At 38.1% G+C, this 27,506-nt stretch overlaps 1 protein-coding gene across 5 annotated transcripts in view; it reads right to left on the bottom strand.

Annotated features, from left to right (window-relative positions):
- ADCY7 (adenylate cyclase 7) overlaps positions 1-27,506 on the bottom strand; it is a 68,541-nt gene that overhangs the window by 24,676 nt on the left and 16,359 nt on the right. For all 5 annotated transcript variants that reach the window (XM_065663485.1, XM_065663488.1, XM_065663489.1 and 2 more), the window contains exons 2-7: positions 9,898-10,303; positions 8,408-8,608; positions 6,148-6,312; positions 5,214-5,363; positions 2,831-2,979; positions 2,409-2,520 (exon numbers count right to left, since the gene is read on the bottom strand). In XM_065663485.1, the coding sequence (XP_065519557.1) occupies positions 2,409-2,520; positions 2,831-2,979; positions 5,214-5,363; positions 6,148-6,312; positions 8,408-8,608; positions 9,898-10,068 (948 nt within the window). In that variant the 5' untranslated portion in view covers positions 10,069-10,303. The remainder of the gene's footprint in view (positions 1-2,408; positions 2,521-2,830; positions 2,980-5,213; positions 5,364-6,147; positions 6,313-8,407; positions 8,609-9,897; positions 10,304-27,506) is intronic.

The following is a 27,506-nucleotide window of genomic DNA, read 5'->3' as shown; positions in this document are numbered from 1 at the left end:
TCCTGTCTATTTTTTAACCTCTGCCTTTATTAGCACCTGAACTAGAGGCAGTTTCTTTACCTTTCGCTCAAGTTTGGCATAGCAGCCTCATACATAACATTGTGCATCATCGTAAAACCCATACAGAATTTAGAGAGAAGTGACAGATACCAGGTGCCCAAACTGGTAGCTTTGCAGAAGCAAAATGGGACTTTTGTTTCAAATATGACTGAAGAGGAAGCTGCACACACTACACTTTGCTATCACTAATATGAAAAACATGCATTACTATCTGGCAGCAGCAAACTTTTTCCTAACTGTGCAACAGAGGATACTGCTGCCTATGACTGGCTGGAGGGAGGAAAGGGGAAGAGCAAAGAGCTCCTCATACTGTCTTTTGCTAAAACACTTTTGAAGAATTTTAACTACAAAGGCGAAAAGCAAGCCAGGGCTAATTCTGCAAGGTTATATATTGATGAGTAGAGATGGTTTCATTTGAGCCAGCTCACACTTCCAGTTGCCCAACCCTCCCTGCCGTGGAACCAGCCCAACAATTCTTCAATCAACCAAAAAATCAGCCCAAATCACTGGCAATTCAACAAACTAAGCTGCTCTTCCTCATCAGTCAAACACTTAAGAGAATGTCTGTCATTCTGCTCCATCTTACACCCTCCAGTAGGTTCTGAGCATTGCAGCAAGCAACAAGCTTACATGATCAGCAAGGGAACCCAGCCCTAGATTACAACTGTTAGACTTCAGCATCCAGCTCTGTGTCCAGGTTAGCCATCAACTTTTACTAGGTAAACTAGAGCCCACACCATTTTTACAGTATGGAAAAGATGACTGAGAACACTCCCCGGCAGAACAAAAATAGCTCAAAAAGCAGGAATCTCTTCTTACAATCAACCACAGAGTTGCAAAAGACCTTGACTCACTAAATCCAGACATTTTTTAAATAGAGCAGTTTGCAGATGGGAGAAAATGAAGCGTATCACTCAAAACCTAGAATCTTCTATATTTTTATATCTGAAAAACAGTTGCAAAAAATTACCAGATATGTGTAACTTCTACTCTGACATAAAAACCTTGTAGCAAATAAGATGACATGGCCTATTCTGTGTATTCTGAATAGCTGCTTCACAACAATACAGTATTTAGTACGACTCTCTAAATAGCCAGTACTTTTGTTACAGCAACTGTTTACAGTAGTTTTAACAACAACCAAATTCATATACATACAAAATTTAGCAACGTCTCTTAGTCAAAACTGTTAACTAGGTTTTTAGCCAGGTTTTAATCAGTGATATATTTAAGAATTTATTCAATGACATCCACAAAGGTTTAATTAAAGCTATTTCACTCCTCTGCTACATTAATGTTTTTGGAATTTTTCCACTTTTTCTGAAGAATTTCTAGAATTTCACAATCCCAAGATTTTTCAAGTCCATTAGCTTTCTAATTTACACTGAGTATATACAAATACAGTAAATTATGAAATCAAAACAACATCTTTAAACCATGGGAAGTTTTGATAGCTGGTAACTCATTAGTCTCGACTTACGCTTTACCAGTGTTAGATTTCTAGAAGCATAATTTGGGTCGGTTTGGGTTTTAATTTTTTTTTTGTCACTTAAGATGCACTAAACACAGTGTTTATTTTCCTAAAGCTGTATTTGCCTCATAATACTAACAAAAAAATCAATAGCTATGATGGAACATAAGCCTAGGATTAGGATCAGATTTAGGGAATAACAGAAATCATCACACAGAGTCAAATCATGCAAACAAGTATATGATACAGTCCCTGTAATGTGAGAACTCAAAAACAAAGTTTGCAATTACCACTGCAAAGAAGTTAACCTCAAGCAGCACTTAGAAGTGGAAGAACTACTGCCAGCCTAAAGGGTCAGTAGTAGGGGTATCTCTTGATAGGGGCCATTTTAATCAACTTCCCATTCTTACATTTTCCTGTAAGCACTCATTACTAATTATTACTCCTGAGTAAAAAACTCCTTGGTCTGATGCAGTATAACTGAATTTATTAATGTAAATGTGTGCCTGAGAGTTCTCCATTTATACAGCCAACAATCCTTCTAACTGTATACAGCAAAGCTCCTCAATAGAGCTTGTGTATAGTACCTCTTCCAGTCTTGTTACAATTATTTCTTGCCATCAGACAATTCCCTGAACAATACAGATAAACCTCCAGACTCAAGAATTAGAATTACAGTAACAGATTGCTAAATCTCCTAATTCTGATAAAAATTTTACTGTAATGTGATTTTGCTAGTTAGTTTTAAAGCTAAAACAGTCTTCCCTTTCTGACTTCACAAGCACCAATACCAATCGCCTTCTGTCTTGTGGAAAAGACGATTTCTTTTTCCAGTGGTGGCCTTTATCCCTGCTGCACAACAAACTGCAACACCCACCTTTGCAATCTGATCAAACTTTCCAAAAAGTTCATTCAGCATCACTACCAGTTCCTTAGGAGAGCAGTCACTGGCAAGGCGAGTAAATCCAACAATGTCTGCATAAAGAATGCTAGACAGGAACAAAACGGAAAATCAACATAATAGAAATACGAACATATGTCTATTCTGCAGTCAGCTTAAATATTACAGTGCATTTAATAGCAAGTGTCTCTCTCCTTGGAAAACGACTCCAGAAAAAAGGATTCAAGTAACTCAACTGATTAGAAGACAGCACATCAGTTCACGACATGTTACCTTCCCACAACAGAAAAAAAGCATATTCAGCCCGAAAGTCTACTTCCAATTTTTAATTTGACTGGACCATATGGATTGTTAAGAATCAGCAGCTTAATACAATTGCTTCTAGACTTTGTACTTACCTAACATTTTGGTGCCTTTTCACATATAGACTATGGAAGTTATTGTCATGCATTTGTCTATTATCGTTAGTTTCCTTTAGCCGCTCTATGATTGCTAGCTTCATTTCCATAGAGATATGAGCTGGCAGTATGGATAAAAGCAAATTTTCCTAAAAGGAGAAGAGGAAATAAAAATAAAAATCAATGATGCAAAATTCTCAATATAGTAAATTTGAAATGGCAGGATTTCAGTGACTGCAAGAAGGAACAGAAAAAAAGAGAAGCCTTTATTCAAATAGCCTTTGAGTAATGTATGTCAGGGTTCCCAGAAAAGACTTTCACATTTCTGTTCTCAAAAAATCAGAGATTTTACAGTTAAGTAAGGTTGTTGCCTTTTTTTTTCTTTTGTTGCAACCTACATATGACATATCTCTGTAACTACGACACACACACAAATTCAGTACTACAATTTCGGGATAAATGAATACTTACTTTGCCCACCAATCTCAGTGCTATGTTAGCATTGTCAGATAAAGCTTATGGTAAAAGCTTACAATTGGTAATGAAAACTATGCGGTATTAAAAACCCTGGTGAATTCTCAAATGCTGGAAAAGCAGCAACAGACACCAAAGTGTCAACAACATGCTATATAGCTTAAGTGAACTGATGCCACTGAAAGAAAGTCTTTTGAATTAAGTGACAATACAAAGTCTTCAAAACCCACTTACATTGTTTGACTGTCCAGTGCACTGTTTTACACTGGCTTTGGCTTAAAAGTATTTTCTTCAAAAGACAACCTTGCTAAGCTGGTGGGCAGAAGAGGAAGACAAAAAGAGTACTTTTAACCCAGGAAGGGCTCTGCCTCAGAGACAGTCACCAGAGAACAGGAAATGTTACATGGAGCAGCTACAAGCAGGAACTTTTTCAGAGGACATCACCAGCAAGGTCAACACATTGCGTAACTGAGTGAAATGCTGTCGTCTTGGACCAAATCTTTTCCGTTTTCTGTCCCCTTTTCCTGAATACCCAATGCAGCAGCATTCAGAGGGCAGTAAGCTGCTAGTGTTACTTAACCAGTGCCTGCCACCAAAATTAAATGCCTCAGGATCACAGTGGGAGCCCTTGAGCATCAATTACTGCCCTACACTACATATACACAACTTAAGTTTGATACTGCCCCCAGAAACAGAAACACCTCCTTCTCTTCCTCTAGCATTTTAATACTAGGAGAGTCAACCTTGGAGAGCAATTTAAACAGACAGCACAGCCCAGCGACTGCAATAGGGCCATTTGAGGCTGACACATTACACAGTTTTCAAGGAAGTGATGTTGAACACTGAGCTGCATTTCTCACATCACCTTCACAGAGAAAAATTGGGTGGCAATAAGGAGACTTAGAATTGTCTGACAAATTACAACACAGATGAAAGCAAGCTATCCATAGAGTTTAAACATACCTACACCTCAAACAAGCAACCATAAAAACCATGCAAGTTACCACATCACCCAAAGAATGAGAGCACAGCGCCTGTATAAGCTGATCAGATGCTTTCCTGGCTGCTGTGTTGGGAAATCCTGCCAGGACTTTCATGCAGATTTGTCCTCTCATCTGACAAGATTAGCATCAGAGGAGAGATCACATTAGCACTGTGGCATTTTCTTCCTTTGAATTGGATCCTGTCAGTCACTTTTCAGCCCCTTCCTTTTATCTAATAACTTGTGGGCAGAGAACTCAGTACACATCAGCCTTCTAGGGCTGCTGTTCTTAACCCTAGTTATACCAGGATAAAAGAGGAAAGGCGCCTTAGTTTCAGCTTTGCTTCTTCTTTACAATCCTTCCTTTGTAAGAAATTTATGTTCCTTGCTTATTTTTTAAATAGCACTGGAGTTTATGGAAATAAACAATTTCATACTCAAACGCGGCAATGTATTACACAGTTTCTTTTTCTGCCTTAGGCTCCAATTTTCTTCTAATAAAAGAAAAATAGTTTGTGAGACAAGAAAATACAAGAACAAATAAAACAAAAAAATGTGACCACGGGAACCATGAAACTAACTGTTGAAATTGAAAGTATTTTTCAGGGCATTAAGGGCATGTTCTTTCAAGTTATCTTGAGTCAGTCCCAGTAACATTTTACGCTTGGAAAAAAGTACTAAAATAACTGGAAAATGCATTCCTGTTACAAACATGGTGATTTTCATATAGACAAGCCACAGAGAACAGCTTCCTCCTTTTAACTTCCTTCTTTTGTTACAAATGGCACAACTTTTGTTTTTGACACTAGGTGGGTATCTCAAAGATTGGACCAACCCTTTCAACATGCATTAGTCATCAACTTCATAAAATTATACAGACTTTAGAAATTAAAACAAACAATTCATAACATGAATTAATTCACTCACTTGTTGCCTCTTTTCAATCTTCAATTTCATTCGGACCTGAATGCACTTTAAGGTGTACCTATACAAATCCCACGAAGCAACCTGCATTTGGCGTTTGTGAAATGCACCCATCAAGTTACCACAAAGGAAAATGACGGCATTGGCAAATAGCTGCACAAGAAGAAAAATATTTATCTACTGCAGAACAGTCACTGATACTTCACTAACATATACGCTAGTCCCTGAAAACCTATCTACCCCAAGGCGCATGCAATTTACCCCATAACACACGAAATCACACTGTTGCAATTAGCCAAGATGCACGAGGGGTATCAGCTAATTTGCACAGTCACAGGCATTCCTGTCCAAACATACAGTAGTATAATGAAACAGAAAATTCTGCTATATCAGTTAGCATTTATTAGTTTGCAGAAACCTGCAAACACACTCATGCATCAGTATGCTGTGTGAAGCCTGACGCATCAAAAGAGCTGGGGTGCTGCTTTCAACACACTATACTAATAAGTGTTGGTGAAACTTATTAAAAAAAACACAGAGTGGCACTTCTAGGTCCTACTGACCCCTCAGGGCAGCAAAAGCCCTTTTGATCCACCTGGTAAGCAGCGCTAGGTGAAATTAGACAGACCCATCTGAAATAGCAGAGACTGGGAAGAATGACTGTGACAAAGTCTGACATATTTTGAGTAACCTAACAAAGAAATTAAAATAATAATTCTTCTTCTTCACTTAGGTCAGAAAGTCAAAATTCGTTCGAGATTAAAATAACTGCAATTTTATGAAAAGCTTGAAAACCATATTGGGCCCAACCTCCAAATGCATGAACGTGAAAGATGAATGTGGAAACTTGCAACTTATTTAAACAGGATAGTTACGCCAATATCAAATAGTGATAAGACTAGGGTTTTTAATTACTTAACAAGGAGTATTTCCTTACCTGAAATAGAATGGATTCCTTATTTTCTTGAGAAGTCATGCTTACCATAATGCTTAGAACAATAATATGGGAGAGAGCAGAAAGAACACTAATTATGACAGCACCTCGCATCCCAAAGGGTAGCATGGTATAAACTGTGAAGATCATGAATAGAAAGAATGGCACCTTTGGAAAGAAAGACAGAAAGAAAGAAAAAAAAGGCAAATAATCACACACGCGTGATATGAGGCACCTGCCAAAAATCACTACAGAATAAGGAGGAAAGTAGCAGGATTCTTGCTCATTAAATTAAACAATTAATGAACAATTAAATGTTGACATTTCCAAAAGCACAATTAAAACCATAATGACAGTGGTAGTCCTAAAAGCCTGGAGGGAATTGTTATAGAGGGAAAATTGCTTGGAGGGAAAAGCTATAGATTCATAGGTAAGACAGTTTAACATGACACATCACCTTTAAGTTTTTCAGTTGTCCTTGCCCTTCCATCCTTAACTTATCCATCACAGCTGAAGATGCATTTTGTACATCCCATACCAGGAACAGTGTGTTGCAAGGGTAGCAATATTGAATAGAATCAGATTTCTTACCTTCTCCAAGTTTTTATTCTAATGTTAATACCACCCAATCACATGTATATATTTACTCCGTATTTGATAAAAATCAAAAAATCCAACCAACACTTCCTGTTGCTGACACAATAATCGTTATTGCCGCTGACTACATATTTAGCTGCACAGATTTTACAAAATGCACAATGGTCCACTAAACTGCTAGGGAGCAGATGGAAGGTCTATAAAACTTAAATCCATACTTAGAGCTTTGCTATAGTGTTTAGCTCATATATATGGAAATTAACAACCCTAATCAGAGAATACTGCAGTGTTCCTGGCTCAGCTCCATCTCACCACCACAACTCAACTTGTGTCATTCCAGACATGAGCTTCTTTTAAGGAAGTTTCAAGGCCCAGTCTGCATTTAAAAGTTTTGCCAGAATTGATAGCTTTACTGGGACAACAATAAACAGACAAACAAGAAAATAAGAGTTTTCGTTCAACCAAAGTTATCTTTTCATGTTCATTTCAACCCAAACCATTCCATGATTCTATGATCTTTACTATTTTAGCTGGACTGAAAAAAACCTTTTCTGCCATATGTACAAGCCCCATCACATAATGTTCTAAACACTGTGTAACAGTTTTATAATCATGGACAAGCAAAGGTCATACCTGCTTTTAAGTAATAGCTTTAATTAGTGATAAATTTGTAACTTAAGATAAAAGTCTGAAGTGCACCTGCTTAGTTCTACTTTCTAATCTAGCATCTTATATTTTAGGCTTTAAATCAATATTAATGAATTATTACCGCATGACAACCCAAGACATTGGCTTGCAGCACTGAAAGCAGCAAAACCAAATCTTGCTTCGTTACATGTTTGTTAAGAACACTGAATTTTTTTTTTTTCCTAAACTAATAGGTTCTTCCTTAAGTTAAAAAATATTGAACAGCAACTGTAAATACACAGTGCTGGCTCTAGGCCATAATACAAATCAGATTTTGGTTGTTTAACTGATAAGTTAAATCTTTCATTATTTGAAATAAAGAGGGGGAGAGTCAGTAAAACAAGATAAAAAGTAATTTTTATTTCAATCAAAAACTCTTCTGTTTACATTATGCGATCTTAGGAGGAGTTTCCTACAGATTATGGTATTTTTGGCATCATATTGCCCGTTTTCTGATCAGAGATACTGAGCAATGGACTTTAGCCACACCCAGCTATGCCAGGATGTGTCACTAATTCTCATTGTTCACTTCACCTCTCCCACTGATTTGAAAACAGGCTCCCTAGGGCACACCCAGCTCTAGACTCCTTTATACATTTCTTGAACACCACTTCGACCCTATAAATTAACAAAGCAAGTATTATTCATGAAAAATTCTCTCAGTGATGAATTCAGGGTAGTTAAGATTCAGCAAAAGACAAATAAAAATACAATTTAATTATAACTTAATGATGCAATTCCTACACAAATTTATGCTGTGATCCAATTTTCTCAGCTGAACTGTATTTCATTATCATAAAGAATACAAACTAAAATTTACTAAAATAAACTAATAAAACCAATTTAGAACATGAATCTAAATCTCACAAAAAATTATTATGCAATTATAATATTCAGAAAAAATAAAGCCCACAAAACACATTCACATATACTGGCTAGAAGTTTCATGCAAGCACCTGAATAAACAAGATATACACACCTGCTCCCACAATTGGTAATCATTTTCTCTTTCAAAAAGTGATACATATCCTACGATTAAGAAGCAAACCCAAATCATAACTCCAAATAGCATCAGCCACTTCCGAAACAGAGATTCAATACATAAAAGTAAGTACATGACTGCAAATATGACGAGAGCAGCACATACTGCAATAATGAAGGCAAGATGATTATGTGCTTCCTGCAAAAGGAAAACAAACTGTTATAGTTGGTCTAAATGTCCCCTTCAGAAAAAAAAAAAAAAAACAACAACCCAAAACCAAAAAAACAAACATAAAATGCTATGCTATACTATCCTGGAAACAGGATAGTTAAAGCTTAGATAGCTTTAAAATATGCTAACCTGAGTTCCTAAGTAGTCTAACTGCGGCAGCATTAGCACTTCCTCATATTCACACACACAGAGATAACATAATAAATACTATTACAGATATCCAGTCTACCCCAGTTCCACCATTATTATTTCTAAAATTAGCAGGTTTATGTTTTAAGCTAAGGTCTAACTACACTATATTGTACAATGCAGGTGTACCCAAATTAAAACATTTGAGGAGTTCAAGCTTTACTAAAAAAGTTGTTCAAGGCTCTTTCCCAAAGTTTTACAGGAGATGACTTCTTACATACAAATAGCATTGCTACTTCTTTCCTTTTTTAAGATAATAAAAGCTAAAAGGGATACAAGTGCAATCGGTAAGATTAGATTCATTGCTAAAGAGAGATGTAAAGGCAATTTATCATGAAGCACAGTATTTGGAGAGCAGTTTTAGAAGACAGTGAAGGATTAGAACAGCTTCCTTATTGCCTTTTACAACATTATCTTTAAATCAACTCCCCTTTTCAACAGCTGCCAACTGGACTGGCTTGGACGCTAAATTTCTTTACAGAAAGTTTATACTACGCAACAACAAATTCTTTAAGCTGCATCTTTCCTATGCCTACAGGATCCCTATTCTTTACTAACTATTGATTCAATGGGTCACCCATTGTACTGGGAGATTCCTGTTGTGTTTGAATTAATATCTATAAATGCTTAAATAAAAACAAAAAGAATCACCTCAAGAATTCATAACCAATGAATCACTGTATTATTTCACATTTCTTAGCTGACTCTAAAAAACAAAATATGAGAAATGAAGTACATTTTAACTTTTGTTCTTGTTCCTTCCTTGGTCCCTTTAATTACTAACTTACTACCATAGCTACAATTTAGCATAGATTATGATTTTTTCATAACATACAGGAAGACAAGAACAATGCTTATAGTAACTGCATGTGCCTATAAACAGTCTCCTCTCTTCCCTGTCCTTTCAAAACAAATACAACATTACATACATAACTACTTGATTACTTTCAACACTGCAACTTTGATATCATGCAGCTCAAAAAATTATTTAGCTAAGTGTTTCATGTGCTGTTATAGTAACTTATCATCTTTGTAAATATCAAACGCAAAGAAAAAGGTATACTCACCTCAGTGGTAAAAAAGACTATAATTACAGTAGTCCAGAAGATGATTGCAATGAAAAGCAGCAGTAGGAGGAGCGGGTGCTGCTGGCTTGTATAGCGGTACTTCTCATAGAGTGGGTCTGACATCCTACAGTCATCAGTTTCATTGAAGAAGTATTTACCTTTAGCTGGCATTTTTTCCCAGGTTAGCTGCTATTGCTCTCAGTTCCCAGTGCACAGAATAAGACACAGCTGAAGCCAGTGTTTCAAAGAGAAGGTTTGCCTTTTCGCTGCTGCCTCTGCAGTTTTCAGGCATACAGAGTAACTCACATTCTTTGGTTTTACTTCTCATGAGCATTAACTTCAGATTTCCAATACAACAAGAAGCAGTAGCTAGCCTCCCCACAACCACAGGCAAATCATCACCAACCTGTATTTGTGAAGAAAAGAGGTTTTGGTATGTGGTTTTTTTTTTTTAATTATTATTTTGCAAGCCTATAACTCCTTTCCATAAGCTTGAATCTCACTTCCCAGGATGAACTCTGCTGAGACACAGTATCATCAACAGAATGTATTCAGTTACATGTATAGAGTGTTGCCCAAGGCAAGAAAAAAGGCAAAACACATTCCTTAAATTTCCTATCCAAAAGCTCTAACCAGTGAGCAATCAGTCTCTTGTTCACAGGGTGGAAGCCCAGCAGCCCTGTCAGTGCCTGGCAGATACAGGGACTGGGCTCAGGTAGTGCTCACCAGTGCCTGCCCTGCACACACCAACTGTGCCCTGCTCTAACAGCTGAAATGTTTTCATATCAAAACCATACTAGCTCTGTTTTGCTGCCTTTTGAGCAAATGACTGAGTTTCCATGAGCATGTTGTGTAACTAACTCTTCTGAAGTGATTGTGCATGCCTCCGTGTGTGTACATATATGGAAGTGTAATCACATTATACATTGTATTCTTCTTCAGAAAATACATCTTAAAAATTAAGAAATCCTCCTTTTTTTTTTATACCTTTCACACTTTAATTAAAAGGCATAGAAAAAGGAAAAGAATACAACTGTCCACACCAAAATTCACTAAACTCTTTTGTAAATGAAAAAAGATAGTTAACATCTAGTTCTGTACACTTCATTCAACTCTAATTAATAGTGTTTCCAAGGTAATAAGTGTGTTCTGTTAACAACGAACATTAAGGAGTGAACTGTATTGTTAATGACTAATGACCAACCTCTTTCAAAGAGATTCACAAATATAGTTCACTCAATGCCAAGACATGTAAAACAAAAAGAAAGCAGGGGGATGGGATGGAGGGAAGCATGAAAAACAGGATTCCAGAAGAAGTTTTAATAAAACTTGATAGCAGCACAACAGCTTTTTTGCCACTTCACTACCATCACCATGGTGCCCAAGGTTATTGCTTTGGGGGAAAAGAGCCCACTAAAAGACTTGCAGAAAAGGCAAATCCTTACTCTCAAAAGGCAAAAATTTAACCAGACACGTGTTGAGACTGCATTCACACTACAACCAGAAGTGGTGTAAAGGAAAAAGTTTCAGAAGCCATACTGAGTGATTTAGCCTATGTAAATAGAGCCAAACACCAGCATACTACCTAATTACTAATGGCCAAGCAGACAAAAACAGATATGCCAATGGTGAGACTGGACAAAAAATGTTAACATTGCAGCAAAATGAGTAACTACAACCTAATGCCCAGAGTTTATCACAAACTTGGATTAATCACAAAACCAGAAAAGATTATTTTATTATTTTTATTCAGAATAAACTCACATCCGTATTAAAAACTGAAATAAGACATCTTTCAATACTTCTTTCCTGCGTATAGTTAATGGTACACCTAATATCTCACCTTTACTGGTTATTACTGAGCTTTCCTTCATAAAAAAAGGCCTCCCATTTCTCATCTAAAAAAAAAAAATTCTTCTGGTACTCATACATCTGCTGTGCGTAGTAGTGCTCTTGCAAAGATGTGCAAATGCAACGTGGAAATGACAGACACGTAAAGTAAAGGCGATGCCAAGAACAAATGGAAACACTCAGATCATGCCCTAATGCATTTTCCAAGTCATACTGGTGTCTGCAGAATTACTTGAGTATAGGCCATTTTTTTCTGAAGACGAGACTATCAGGGGCAAGTATTTTACTCAGAATTCATCTTTCAGTAACAAAGACAACACGCTATAGACAGTGGGAAGGATATGACTGTGACACACTGAAGAGACCAACAATTCCTGAAGAATTCCTGAACAGCCTGAAGAATTCCTTTACCATGGGGGCGTAAGTGCAGGTATGCACTCTGCCTGATGTGATCTACTATATACAGAAGAGATTATAGGTTTGCTGTCCCAGTTCCCTTTTAAAAGTGTATTTTCAGACTAGAAACAATAAAAAGGGTTCTTTAATATACTTAGAACTTGCAGAAATATGATTTTGAGGGTAATTTTTATGATAATGGGTATTGTGAGAGGCAGCATTATTTTTTTCAGTTAGCAGAACCAAACCCATTTTCTAAAAATAACTGCTCATTGCTAAGCAGTAATACTTTCACAATTAGGAGAGACAAGCAATCCTGTCTTGGGCTACTTAATATTAAAATCCAAGAAATATTACTTCACAGCCCACTTTCTGTAACTTATGCGTCTATGTCAATGAAAAAAAACAATACCAGGGACAATCTATTCTATAGAACTATACTGTGTGGCTGTGATTCAGCTATCTAATGTTCAAAAGATGAAAAAGATGTCAAATGTTAGCTTGGAACTATCTCTCAATATTATTTAACAGTTTTACAGGATACCAAGTTGAAGAGACATTTCACTTCAATGGTTTAATCCATTTTAACGAAAAAGAGACTGCTGCCTTATCAATTTGTTCATTTGTCCACCAATCTTTGTGGATATATAAGTAATTATGAATGTCATAGATTTGCTTCTCAAAACTCTGTTAGGTAAAGAAAGCTTCAAACAGTACTGTACTGGTTATCAAGAATTTATAATACACTGCATAAATGCTACTTTGAAATGAATAATTAACTCTGAACTATTTTTGATTTGCATCCCATGTCCCCCTGCTGCTACTACACCCCTTAAGAAGTACCCGAGCAACTTGTGCTCCTTCAGCACAAGTTAAATATTTATTTAGATTGCAAATTACTTGCAGCACACAAAATTGGCTAGTTGAGAATCATGCAATTATGCATTAGTTAAACAAACACATTTTTCCATGTGACAAACATAATGATTTCCCAATCATCACCTTACAATCAAAACCAGAAATACACATACATGTATATTAGCATAGGAATTGTATTTTGGCTCCAAAACCACTACAAACACTTAACAGCTTGTTGTTGATTTTATTTATTTTTTTTTTTTAACACTATTGGCATTACCCCTTTCCATCAACGTACAAGACAAACTTTTGTTTAAGAAACTTCCACAGACTAGGCTGGAAGTCACCACTTTTTGTGCCCTTCCCCCTTCTTCTCTGATAATTTTTCCAGCAACCTTCTGAAAATGTAGAAGACAGCCTTGAGAGAGCAAAAAAAGCTTCTACCTCAGGGACGGCATTACACTCCACTAAAATCATCAATCTAATATACTCCTGCTCACATATTTAAGGCTCACATGAGCCCTGTGCAGCACAGCATCATTTTTGCCTTTTTTTTTTTTTTTTGGTCATTGTTTCTTGGAGGTCTGCTATTCTCACACCACTAGAGAGGTGTAACCCTGAAACGGCAACAAGCCACAAAAACCAAGAAGCACTCCCAAGAAGTACCAGTGGCAACACACCAAGCCAAGTGGAGACTGGATCTAGGCTGCTGCCATAAAACCATGGAGCTCTGATCATCTGTTTAATAAAAAAAAAAAAAAAACAAAACAACTAATTTCTTTAGAAGCCTTCATTGTGTTTTGAAGAATTAGAAAGGAGAAGGAACAATTTGTCAACCAGATCTATATATATAAGAAACAACCCCAACAATAGGGGTTGGAAACTGTACTAAGAACCTACAGGAATGTCTACCAAACAAAGAAATATCATTTAGTCAGATCTGGGCGAATTCCACAGCCATCTGCATGCCAATTAACATGAAAAACATTTGATCACCTAAAGAAATTTGCCTAATGAATATGTGAGAACGAACATTGGACATGTGATAGGCATAAAAAAAAAAATCCTGTACAATAGGATTCCTTCCAGAACATCAGCCAGGACAGCTACAGCCTTCCAAATCTACTCTGTTTCAAGCCACTGGGCCCAAGGCTGTGCTCAGATTCGCAGAAGAATCTTAACTAGGTATGTACTGGGCAAGACCTAGCACACATGCACAGCCACTTTTCACCTGCCAGCAAAAAATACAAGCTTCCACAAGTATGGGTACTTCTGACTGCTCTGTGCTCTTCTCCCCATAAATAGGAATTTTCAAGCTCTCTGATATCCTACTGAAAAGCTGTAACACTTCACAAAACATATGAAAGCCAGTATTTCATTAAGCTACTAGGCTTGGACTGAAGCTCTTTTGTTCTCCTGGGCTAGTTAAAACTGTCCAGAGTGCTTTGTGTCAATACACAACGTTTTCTTAGGAACTGACCTGGACTAAACCATTGCAGAACAGACATGACCAGGCTACAAAGCCTACAGAGACTGTTACAAAGCCTACAGAGGCCAACTGTTTTACATAAAACTAACTGAAACATGGTATCATGGGCTACCCTAGCAGTCATGTTACAAAGATCAGAGAAGCCTCTTTCTTTGGCAGTTTGCTTAAGGTAAGTAGCTAGAAGAGAGCCAAATCTCTTCATAAGGAAAACTAATCTGGGAACATGCATCACACAGACCAACGTTTTACGAGGCAAAGCAGAAAATTCAGGGCAGATGAGGCAAATCAGCTGATGGGGTAAGAACACAATTCCTTGCGCCTCCAAAGCGGCAAGGACTTCCTTCATTTCCTGTCTCCAGTCTTGTACACTACATATTATTTATGACATCTAGGTAAAAGCCTTCACCCACATATCTGCACTGCAGGCATATTTTCATAATATATTTTCATAATATGGCTAGTTACTAAACAGATCATTCTTCCTTTCATCTTATTTTCTAAATAGGCTATTACTACTTTCTAAGGCGCATCAACAATGTATTTTCCTTTCTAATGGCAAACTGTCATGCAAACGAATTTGTTAGCACCTCAAATTTCGTACTCTGGTGAGGTGACCATCTGTAAAATAACGCTAAAGTCTGGAAAATGGAGATGACTTTTGCCTTCCAGTGATTTGTTCAGCCCTGCCTGCACAGCAGCACTCCATAGCCAGGAAAATCCAAGTTGATTTTTCTATCAACTTGAAATAGAATCACATTGAATTCTTGTATTTCAGAAGCCCCTTGAAGTTTAGGCTGCTAAGGTTTTAGTTTTCTGAAACAACAGTAAACAGGAAAATGCCATAAAGCTCCAGGCTTCTTGAGATGCCTCTCAAAATGTATCAGGATTAAAAGTTTGGCTTGAGTCTTTGTCCTGATAATACCTAAAAGGTCTTGCCCCTAGGCCCCAGCTCTTTTGACCAGCAGTAGTTAGTCACCAGTGTGCAACAGCTCTTTTTCAGTTCCAGTGACCTTTTCTGACATCTGGACAACTGCCTTGCCTCCAGAAAGTCCCCCATCCTCACTGCCTGCTTGGAGCTAAAGGTAGGCGCTGCTTTGCTGCACACATCCATCCCATCTACAGCTCAGGTAGCAGAGGCCCACCAGTTTGCCCCCACAACATGTGGATGCATTTGTTTCAGGCACACTGCACTGGGCCCCATTTTTCCTTTCTTTTTCTGTATTCAAATCACTGTGGGTCACACATCAGCACAAGGGTGTTGATGCAACTTCAGCACTTTACTTTCCAGCAACTGTCCACAATAAGTAATGCAAGGGCAGACAGTGGAGAGAGAAAACAGAAGAACACTGAAGGCATAAAGAGAGCAGTGAGTTATCTTAAACTGTGGCACAAAAAGCATGCTTCCTTCAGCAACGCAAGGTGGAACAACAGGAAGAATCATGTGTTACCCAGTACAAAAATCAGACATCACAGCTCTTGGGATGGCCCTCTTTGTCTCCATTTTTGCAGAGCATTAACAGTTTTCAGCTGCTAGCTCTGTTGCTGGCTGGGGAGTGCATCTGGTAAACCTGCACCCTGCACTTTCTTACTCACACAAACAGGATGCACAAATGGCTAGTGATCATGTCCTTCCCCCCTTCTCTTGGGATAGTCATTCACAGCAGCTACTGACCAAGTTAATGCTTTTCCAAATGGGACCAGAGTATGTTGCAGGTCAGTTCTTCATTTCAACATTACTGATGTGTTCATAAACACATCCACAACTGCCTGGACAATTACTGAAGTATTTTTTCACTTAGCTATTCGTCTGCCAAGGACTCAAGGCTTGCTCACCTAAAGAAGTTTGTTTACTAAAAAGCAGTCTCACCCACGAAATATTAAAGGAAACCCTTACTAAGCAAAAAACAAGTCATATATATTGCCTTATACCGCTGCACAAAAGCAAGCTGAACCAGTTTTTCCATCTTTAACTATTACAGCATCAGAGACAGAACGTGCAGTTTTGATTTCCATTACATCTTTTGTTTCACACAAATGACAACAGCGTTTCTGAAATTACTTTAGCAATTTCCGTGACAGGAATGATTGCTGATCATAATTACCCATTTGCAAATATTAAAAGAGAATCAAGGATCTACAAACATCCAGTAGAATAATTGAAGCAGATCAGTAGATGAATTATGAATCTCAGGCAAAAATAATCTCCAGTCTAGTGGACTCCACAACTAATTCAGTCTAGGAAATTAACATTACCAATCCAAACATATACCACAGGAAATACCATTCATGTTAAAGACAACACTTCTTCCTTTTAGACTTTGCTTTCAAACGCTAGCCTGCAGTCACCTCAGCTTTTTCTGCTCATACAGGAATATTACACAGCGAGTAGATGGGGTTTTAATGATCTATCTGCTAACAGTGGTGAATACTACTTGCGCAGGTAAGTTTCTTTACAACGGTAAACCTTTTTTTTGTGTCTGTGTGTGTGTACATATATATATATATATATATAAAATGAAGTTTTTCCTGTGAAATTTCACCTTAATTACATCTAATTTCTGAAGAGCTCCTTCTGCAACACTTATATTTACAGACTATTTTCTTACAAAAAGTGAGCATACCCACTTCAGCACATCATGACTCAAAACAGTATTTACATAAAAAGAGCCAAATTGATGCAAAAAAGTAGCCTGTCATTTGGGGAGGAAATAAATAAATAAATAAATAAGAAATCCCACCACATGTCAGAAAGACGGGAGTTAAGATATGACATTACGTTACTTAGGCTGTGCCCTTGAACACTGAGAGCCACAACAATGACAGTGCTGAACGCACTGGAAGGCAAGCATTGAGACAGAACTTTATTCACCATCTTATTTCAGTAGATTGCTTCTTCTCAGGACATTTCTTCTAGAATAGCCTTTAAAATAGGAATAACCTGTTATTCTTATCTCAGATTACACAAATTGTGTAATCTGAAAACAGTTTTTTGGTCACCAGTAAAAATGGAAGATGCAAAATACCAGAGGCTGTGGTTTCACAAACACAGACCTGAGCCCAGTGGTGGCTCAGAGCATTGAAGAAGGAGGTCTCACCCACTGGGACCACCCATCCTGCGCAGCTGCAGGGCCTGCCTGCCCGCCCAGGCACCCAGCTCCTGCACCCACTGGGCCCTCTTCAGAGCTTGTTCACTAACTACAGCTACAGAGAGCTATTTTTGGCAGGTCACTTCTCTGTCAGGGTGGTGAGGTGCAACAGCTAGCAGAGGTACTGATGAGCTCTGGAGCTGGCCCAGCGTGTGGAAAGGAAAGGCAAACCACAAGTAGTAAAGCAAGGGTAGCAGTGAGCTGTTAAATTGAGTCATCATGTCTCACAGATCCACAGCCTAAGAATACCAAGAATTTAACTTCTAGAGCTGGGGGGTTTGTTACTAATTTTTAAATACTTCTATTATTACGGGATGCACTTTGAGGAGAGATTAGTCACAGAAAGAAATCTCTACCAATCCAGGCAGGACAGAGAAATTATGACAGAAAAATGATGACAGAAGATGGGTCAGGACACTGAAGATTTGTAATTTAAGACTAGCTCACAAACTAATATAGTGAAAAGGAAAGAATCCATATAACCAGATTGGTGCAACTCAATTATATGGGAGGGTTCACTACTGTTCTAAGGTAGTTTATTGTGCAAACACATGATGGTTCAACCAACAAATCTATTAGGCCTTATAATTAACTGCTGGGTCTGGCTCAGCAGGGGAGGGAGGGGAGGGAAAGTAGTCTTTTTATAATACTGGTTTTCATAAGCAGCTAACTGCAGGGTGTAAAAAGATACATCACACCGGAAAGGAACTGAGCTGTGCTTTGCATCTTTCAAACTCCAAGGTGTGTGATTATTTCGTGATTCCCAGACTCCCTGTCACATCTCACAGATAGATTTTCTGACTTCAGCAGGTTTAAAACTGAACTTACTACTACAAAAGTCAATATTCACTTACACTTTAAGTTTTCAGTGACCTATTTAAAATTCATGTATTTGAACACTGTGGCCTCAGAAGCCAGGACAGGGTTAGGGTTAGGGTTTTTCATTGTGTAATTTCAATTTCATTATATCACATGCAGAATGCTTTTGCATTTATTTGTATCAATAAACTCTGCAACATTAAGCTATATAAGATGCAGGAAAATATAAAAACAAAGCAACACTGAAACACAGAATATTTAACTTGAACACCATGAGGAAAAGTAGCGTTTTCAGCCCATATAGAAATATGGTTGAAGTGTGTGTGTGTGTCTGTGTGTGTGTGTCTGTGTCTGTGTCTGTGTCTGTGTGCGTGTAAAAGCCTCAACTTCTACTAGAATGCCCCCGATTTTTACAAAAATTAAAATCCTTGACACTTTCAGGGTTTTGTTGTTTTGGTTTTTTTTTTTTTTTTTTTTTAAGGAAAAAGGTGTATTACAATACATAAGACTAAGACTATATTGAAATTTGTGATAAGAAAAAAAAAAAACCACTTCAGGAAAGGTATGTTTAAACTGTCAAGAGGTTATTTTTCCTGACTTTATCATTTAGGACACAGAATTATAAGCATAAGGCAAACAAACATGCTCAAGCTGACAGACTTCCTAAGCTCAATATATAGTTACTTAATTACATCTAGAAAAAAATATCTCATTTGTATGAATATGCCTCAGCTTTTCTGCTCACAAAAGGAATCAAGAAGCACAGGCTAATGATGTGATGGAGCCAGAGCATGAGGCTGCAACATTACTTTTCTAACTATGGTTGGATATGCCAACAGATATTCAAAAGTTAAAAAACATTCAAACACACACACACTGTGAACAGGAGTGTAAGGGGCACTACACATTACTCTTATTTTTCCCCTGTCTCAGTTACTTAGGAGGAGTGTTACAGCTCAACATAGAAATGCATCTTTCCCACCTCTAGGGTAAACAGCGTATTTGCACAGAACAGGTGCAATCATGGCAAGGGATAGGCCATGCTATGAGTGGGAAGAAGATAAAACCTGACCTGAACAAGGTGAGAAAACACTTGTTAATCAGGTTCAGTCCAACTAAAACCAATAAAACAGAGAAGGACGCTCAAAGATAAAAACCTCTTTCCTGTCTACAGCACTTCCACACTGCTGAAGTGAGTAGAAATACACAGAGGCAGCTGAAATACAAGTACTGTGCTGACATCAACAACAGCTTCATTTCTTTGGCTATTTTTCTTTTCTCCCAAGTCTCTAATTTTGCTGATGAACAGGGACACATGCACTGAAAATGTGTCACTGAATGTTTGCCAAACATCATGACCAATTAGGGAGAGTAAACCATAAGGTAAGAACAATATCACTTGTGTCTGCTGCTGAAGGCCAAACTGATTGTTTCTATCTTTATTTGTTTACTAAACAGTCTCATCTGTATCCTCCTTCAGATTAGTACTCCTTCTGAAGCAGCCACACTGGCAACCTTGCTTTGGAAATAAACTTCAGCCCAAGGCCAAGAGGTGGACAATGGAAAGAACACAGTTGTGCATCAGTTCTTGGAGCAATGAACAGCAGGATGATATTCCAGTACAAATATTTTTGTTAAGGTATAAAATGCTCTTTAGGAAAGCAAAGCCTTCATACCATTTATGAGGCAAGGGGGAAAGGAAGGAGACAGATTAAATCCAATCCCACCTTTACTTAACAACTAGTACGTCAAGAATAAATCCTATAAAGTAGACAGTTTTTAAAATCTCATTTCTAGATCCTATTTATTACAGGGGAACTTTAATGTTCCCCGAACTTCTTCACATGTCAACCAACCAACATTTGTTACACCACCACATCCGTACTTCACAGCCAAAAAAACTAAAATGAAAACTAACACTTGCAATGAGGAAGTTCCCTCCCTTGGAGGTTAAGTATTCAAAACACCACCAAGGAGACACACTTCTAAAAGAAGAGTTGTTTCTGCAGTCATGCCCTGCAACTGCAGCCAACCGCAATTCTTTTTAAGAAGTTTTCCAAAAAGTAACATTTAGGGTTTAGGAAAAGTCCTTTGCAAACTCATTCTGAAAAAAAGCAACAGTAATGGGATGCAAACCTCTGCAATCTTGTGCTTTCAGTGCCACTTGACAGCAGCACATGCTTCAAAATTGTGAGGAGTCATACACATATATTTCACTGGTACAGGCAACATGCCACACAATCCAAGCATTCACGCATGCCTGGATAAGCATTCTGATTATAGAAAGAGCCAGGCCATGTAGAAGCAGTGACAGCTTTACACGGACAACCAACATGCCTCATGGGATATTTTTTTTTTCCATGCTAAGTTTTGATGGTCTACTCACATAATGGAATGTCCATATCCAATCACTTTCATATTTATTTTGTCCTATCTTTCATCTTACCACTTTTAGAGCTTTGCCAGCCAGCCCTACTGTTCCCAACTCCACCTGGATATTGGAAGTCTGTACCATGGAAAGACCACCTGGTGACTACTGAGTTGCCAAAAAAAACCTGGGTATCTCACCTGACAACAGCCGAAATTAAACAGACACTTTGCAATTAAATTAATTCTCCTTGAACAGCTTTATCCTTTCGGTTTGCTGATACTAAGTCCAGTTAACTAGTATTAAAACAGAATTCGTTAACACCAAAATTCTGAAATAATAAAATACTCATGGCAAAACTTCAGAATATGGCAAAAGCCACTTTTCTAAAAAGCTATGTAATTACTGCCTCAGAGCAACATTAAGTCCACAGAAGAACTTTCCAAAATAGCAAAGTACACAGCCACTGCCCTAACAAGGGTTATCACTGACTAGTACTAGCCAATCTCCAGGGCTGTGTACAGCCATTGAGAAAGCATGTTTTCCCTGTAATGTAATGCTGAGCTGTGCACAGCAGATTACTCCAGGGGTTTATGGTCCTCAATCTCATTGAGACCACCTGCTTTTTGTTTGCTTACCATTACAGGCCACAGGGTTCATTGGCAAAAGTCATATTTCTCCACTCCACTGTGGTCTGTTCCATCATTTTGAAATTCCTGCAGTTGAGCAAGTGAAGCCCACTTAGGTATGATCCTTGCCACTAATATCTTGACATATCACATACACCAACCTCCAACAACACAGGAAATCTTTACTCCAAGGACCATATTAACAATGCTTCTGTATCTTCCCCCTTAGGAACTAGAAACTAGTCAATCTCCATCTCCACACACTATGAACCTTTTAACCAGACAATCAGTAAAAGTATTTAACTATTCTGTGGCAAGCTGCAACATTAATGTAACTTGACAGAAAAACTAAATGATAGATGGAAATGTCTGAGCAGAGGGCTGAAGACTGATGAAGGATATCACCTTTACGTTAACTGATCCCAATGCTTTTCAGCCAAAGCAGTGTGACAGCTAAGGATACTCTGCTAAAAAGAATGTTTTACTAACTTGTATAGCCTTCTATAATGAAGGCCTTAAGATTTTTCCTATGAGATTTATTACACGTCAGCAATATCAGCAATAAAATAAATAAGCAATCAATATAAAATTAAAAAAATAACCCAAGAAGTAAAATTTTAATATAACAGTGTATATGTAGTTTAAAACAGCATAAAATATTGTTTGGTATTCTGGATCATAGCAAATATGACAGTACGGCAGGAAAAGCAGCTAAAAAACAAAACAATAAAATATTCCCTTCCTGCATCTTGCAGATCTGGATAAATACTTTTCTACTGCTAGTGTAGAAATGAAAAGGTTCTGCCCTCTAGGTTTGCTTGTCTTAGAGCACAAGAAAGGCAGAAAGACACATTCCTAGGATGTCATGAATCGAAGCAAATGATCAGAAGGCATAGTTGGGTTATCATCCTTTAACTTAGCACACCAACTCTCCCGTAGAGGAATCTGTATCATAGGCAGCAGCTGTCAGCTTTGCCTTCCTCTCTTCCTACTTCATTGTCTTCACATGCAGTACAGGAACCGTTTAGATGTGAAAAGATGCCAGAGAAGTTCAATACCTCGAAGTACCCCAGGCACCAGCAGGAGGCATGGTTGCTCACTATTCATTGCTGGAGTCCAGCACACTCTCACCAGGGACAGGAACCAAGCAGGGGAGTAAATAGTTATATGTAGTGTTGAAACAATCACCCAAAAGAGAAGAGGCCCAGAGCAGGAAACCAGAATTGCTATGTCAGTGGGAAAGCTGATACAAGTTAAATAGCTGTGCTGGAAAGGGAACATATCAACACCTACTTTGTTGTTCACCTCAAAGCTCCGTCAACAGAGACCTACTTTGGAAACCAAAAGGCAAGTGAAACTGCCCCGTAATGAAGCATAAAATCAGAGTGGATGCAAAGTATTTTATTGTAAAAGAACTCAAATAAACCCGTATTTATTTTCAGATAAATTTTTGCTAGGACACACGGATTACTTTAATCACCACTCAAAATAGGGTACCCTATTCTATTGCAGTGGATTAAACGTCCAGTTCACACCTAAGCCCTGGGACAGTTCTGACCAAGTCCCAGTACCTTTTGGGCAGGAGTTAGCTCCACCTAGCCAAGCCAAACAGGCATCAGTATTTATAAAGGTTAGGCAGAAACTGGAGCTGATTCTTAAGAAAAAGGTCAAGAACTTGACAAAGTCTTCTGGCAGCCTTGGAGATACATAAGAGGGGAAAAAGGACATCTTGCAGAATTCATCTGAAAAGGCAGATACAAATCTACTATGTGTGTGTGTAAAAGCAGACAAAAAGACTTAGAATCATAGAATCATAAAATAGTTAGGGTTGGAAAGGACCTCAAGATCATCTAGTTCCAAGCCCCCCTGCCATGGGCAGGGACACCTCACACTAAACCATCTCACCCAAGGAACCTGGCCTTGAACACTGCCACGGCTGGAGCATTCACAACCTCCCTGGGCAACACATTCCAGTGCCTCACCACCCGAACAGGAAAGAACTTCCTCCTCATATCCAATCTAAACTTCCCCTGTTTAAGTTTGAACCCATTACCCTTTGTCCTATCACCACAGTCCCTGATGAAGAGTCCCTCCCCAGCATCCCTGTATGCCCCCTTCAGATACTGGAAAGCTGCTATGAGGTTTCCACACAGCCTTCTCTTCTCCAGGCTGAACAGCCCCAACTTCCTCAGCCGCTCTTCATACGGGAGGTGCTCCAGTCCCCTGATCATCCTCATGGCCCTCCTCTGGACTTGTTCCAGCAGTTCCATGTCCTTTTTATGTTGAGGACACCAGAACTGCACACAATACTCCAGGCGAGGTCTCACAAGAGCAGAGTAGAGGGGCAGGATCACCTCCTTCGACCTGCTGGTCACGCTCCTTTTGATGCAGCCCAGGATACAGCTGGCTTTCTGGGCTGCAAGCGCACACTGCCGGCTCATATTCATTTTCTCATCACTTTGTTTAACCTGTTACAGGTTCAAACTGGAATTCGCAAATAAGCTGCTGCTTTACTTCCACCTTATTATGCATTCAGTGTTAAGGATGAATCCCTGGTAATCAGCAGAGAGAGGTATCATTTTCCTTTGAAATGGACCAGCGCTGTGTGTAGAGCAATACGAGGCAGCAGTTTATTGGTATTCAGTTGGGAAAACTAGGTTGCCCAAATAGGGGGTCCCAGGAATCTCACAATGCCTTTTAAAAAAATATACTATGACAGATTTTAAAAGTCATCCCTGAAACAATACTTTTCAGAGTTTTTTAAAAGAGCAGCTAAAGGACCTAGAATTGTTGTTGTCAAGGTTTATGAAGGTACTTAAGTGTAACAAGTGTAACCTGCAGTGTACTAATTTAGCTTTTAGAGAACTAATTGAACGACTAGAACTATGCCAAATTCACAACATTTCACCAATATTTTAAAAATGCATCTAAAAGCAGAACTTTCACCATAGCCCCTGATATGCAGTTGTACGCAAGAATCACTGCTGCAGAGGAATCAAGCTGCTGCTCCCCCAGCAGTGTTCTCAGACTTAGGTCCTGAGGAGAGTTTACTTCCTATCACGCACAGACATGAGTTCACACACAGACATGAGCAAAGACAGTAAGTGAGAGAAAGGCTACATCAAAACTTAAGGACTGGGTGGAGGGAAGAGAAAAAACAGAAGATTCTCTGTGTATTTGTAACTGAAGCTCCTCAGGGGGACCATCTGCTGATAAGTAGCAAAGCTTCCGGAAGCAATACACAGACTGAGTACTTGGAGCCATTTTTTGATCTGCAATACAGACAAACACCTCCACATTCAACACTAACCACAGGCACCTATTTCCCTAGCAACAGCTTGCAGGTCATTTTCATTTTGACTGAAGAACATTTAACCACTTACATTATAAGCACTGCACCTTGCTGCTCTAACAGCAGCTGCTTTTCACACCTACAAAATTGTTATTTGTGTAGTATTGAGCTGGTGGATCAATGCTGCACCTGCAGCACAGATCTGCTTATCATGTTTTTTTAAAAAGTATCTAAACTTTACTAGGTTAGAACTGGTAAAAGGTGAAAAAAAAACCTACAATATTAAAAAAAAAAAAAAAAAAAAGAAAGAAAAAGAGAGAAAGAGAGAAAGGGAGGGAGGGAGGGAGGGAGGCAGGCAGGCAGGAAGGCAGGAAGGCGGGAAGGCGGGAAGGCAGGAAGGAAGGAAAAGAGAAAAGTCTTCATTTTGCTCCATAGAACACCTCTGTCTATGATTATTTTCGAGTTAGGTTTGGAGTATTGGAATACACAGTAGAGGACAACACACATGACAACAGTTCTTGATTAATTTTAGGAAGACTTCAGTAGCTTCAAGAAACAACAAATTTCACATAACAAATTCCAGAATGGAAGAATGGATTACTTTTATGTTATGAAATCACAGATTTATACACTTTACCAAATGTAATACTTGTTTAGAGCAAAGACTTGTGAAATTGTTTGGTTCTTCCTAGTTTTATTGAAGACATCTGTTCATTGATTGTTCAACAGAATATTTAATAAACTGTGGAAATCCAGATTTCACTGTGGTTCTGGAAATTACAGAAGTTAAAAAAACATTGGGTTTGTTTGACTCCCTTTTTCAAAACAGTAACCCCCTTCTCTTTCTTCTTTTGATCCACTTATGAGATTCACTTTGTATTCTGACCAGTAGCTTCATTTTTTTAAGCATAAGTTACTAATGATAACAGCCTTGACTACTAATTTCAAAAAGTGTTCCCACTGTCCTCACTCAGAGTTTCTGACTGGTTTAGTCGACACATCCACAAACCTCTGTCAAGAAACTCTGCAGTGCACCAAGGCTTGGGTTATCTACCTAGTTTATTTATTAACTTAAAAGTACAAAGTTGCCATGAGTCTCAAGAGTTTAGCCTGCTACTAGGCACAACAGCAACACCAAGATTGCGGAAACCTTCATATGTATGCTCACCCTGAATTGACACAATTATACAAATACTTTCTTTTAGTTCAAATTAATCACATTTACACTGAGAACTGAACTGTTCTACAGGAAATCTTTTGTATAATTTTTTTTTAAGAACTTCCCTAATAAATATTCTTAAGTGAAGTACTGACATTCGTTTATGACTTTCAGGGCAAAATACAGTTGCATAATGTGTACCCAATACATGTTTGGAAGTATTTTTCAGATCTGTAAAAAACTCACTTTTTACAATAATTTTAACTGAACAAAAGTAGTTTAAAACAAAACTGTGATTGCATTGTTAAAATACCATGCTCCACTTCAACTATATCTTAACAGTCAGATCCTTCAGACACCATTTTATAATGCCGCTGAAGTTATTTTCCCCTCAGCTACATATAGTCCTTATTTGAAGTACTCTCAATATTTTTCAGAAGTGTTTAAGATATGTTTCATATTATCTTCTTAAAAATAAACAATCATTTATGAATCAAACAAATACTCTTGCAAATACCAAGATACTTCTTCCTGTTTTACTGCCTGGCTGGTACTCACAGATCTTTCAAAGATCACTTCCATGTTATCCTAAATGGTAGTGTAAGGAAATACAAATTGAACTGATGCTTAGCTTAAAGTTTACTTTATTCAGAGGCATCCAAGATTATTTATTGTAGAAATACTATAAATGCTCAGGAATGAAAAAGAAAGTCAGAACAAAGCAAACACTACTTAGATGAACTGGTACTACTTCCTCTCCTATACCTATACCTTCTAAATTACATTGAAAACCACAAGAGTTGACAGTCCACTGATTTCTCCCATAAAAGGGATTTTGAAATTCCTAAACTACAACATGAAGGAAGATGCTGACAATACATGTTCCAACTCACTGAACAGCTTTCAGTTCACTTCATTTTACTTCATGTTGCATTTGAACATGGCTACCACTATCTTATAAACTTACATGAAATAAGATCCTCCTCTGGATATATCTAGAAAACTACATCTGTACACAAAGACTGATTCCCTGTTTCTTGGGAATAATATTTCATTAATGCAGGAACTACTTCCTGAATGTGTGAAGTTTGAAGTGAGAATATACACAGGCAGAGCCAATCTTGAAAGTACTGCTAAAGAGGTTTCCGAGAGTTTCTGGCACAATCTTTCTTCCTCTGACAGGTCTAAAGGTTATGTGGCACTGCCAGAGTGGTTTTCAGTTTCAGTAATTAGGGTTTTTCTACCTGGTACAAGAAGTTAATTAAGAACTTTGGAAGCAGTAGTTCATATTTAAACTATTTCACACCTAAACCTGCAACTTTTTTAAATAAATGCAACAACAGAAATGTCATTACTACAGGGCATTTTCAAAGAATACATGGTTGTTCTTGCAGCTGCAGCTCTCCAGCTTCAGCAGAAGCCATTTGGCAAAACTCAGCATGGGTCAGTTTGAAACACTCCCTTTCAGCACATCCATACTGTTGTCTGGTTTACACACGCATCTTAACAGGGTTGATAGTGACAGGGATTGACACCAAACCTAGCCTGAGTGAAAAGCACTACAGGATCCACCAAAGGAGACAGAAAATGTGCCAAACTAAT

The sequence above is a fragment of the Lathamus discolor genome, chromosome Z (assembly GCF_037157495.1).
Source record: "Lathamus discolor isolate bLatDis1 chromosome Z, bLatDis1.hap1, whole genome shotgun sequence".
NCBI lineage: Eukaryota > Metazoa > Chordata > Aves > Psittaciformes > Psittacidae > Lathamus > Lathamus discolor.
This window is presented reverse-complemented; position numbering and strand designations above follow the sequence as displayed.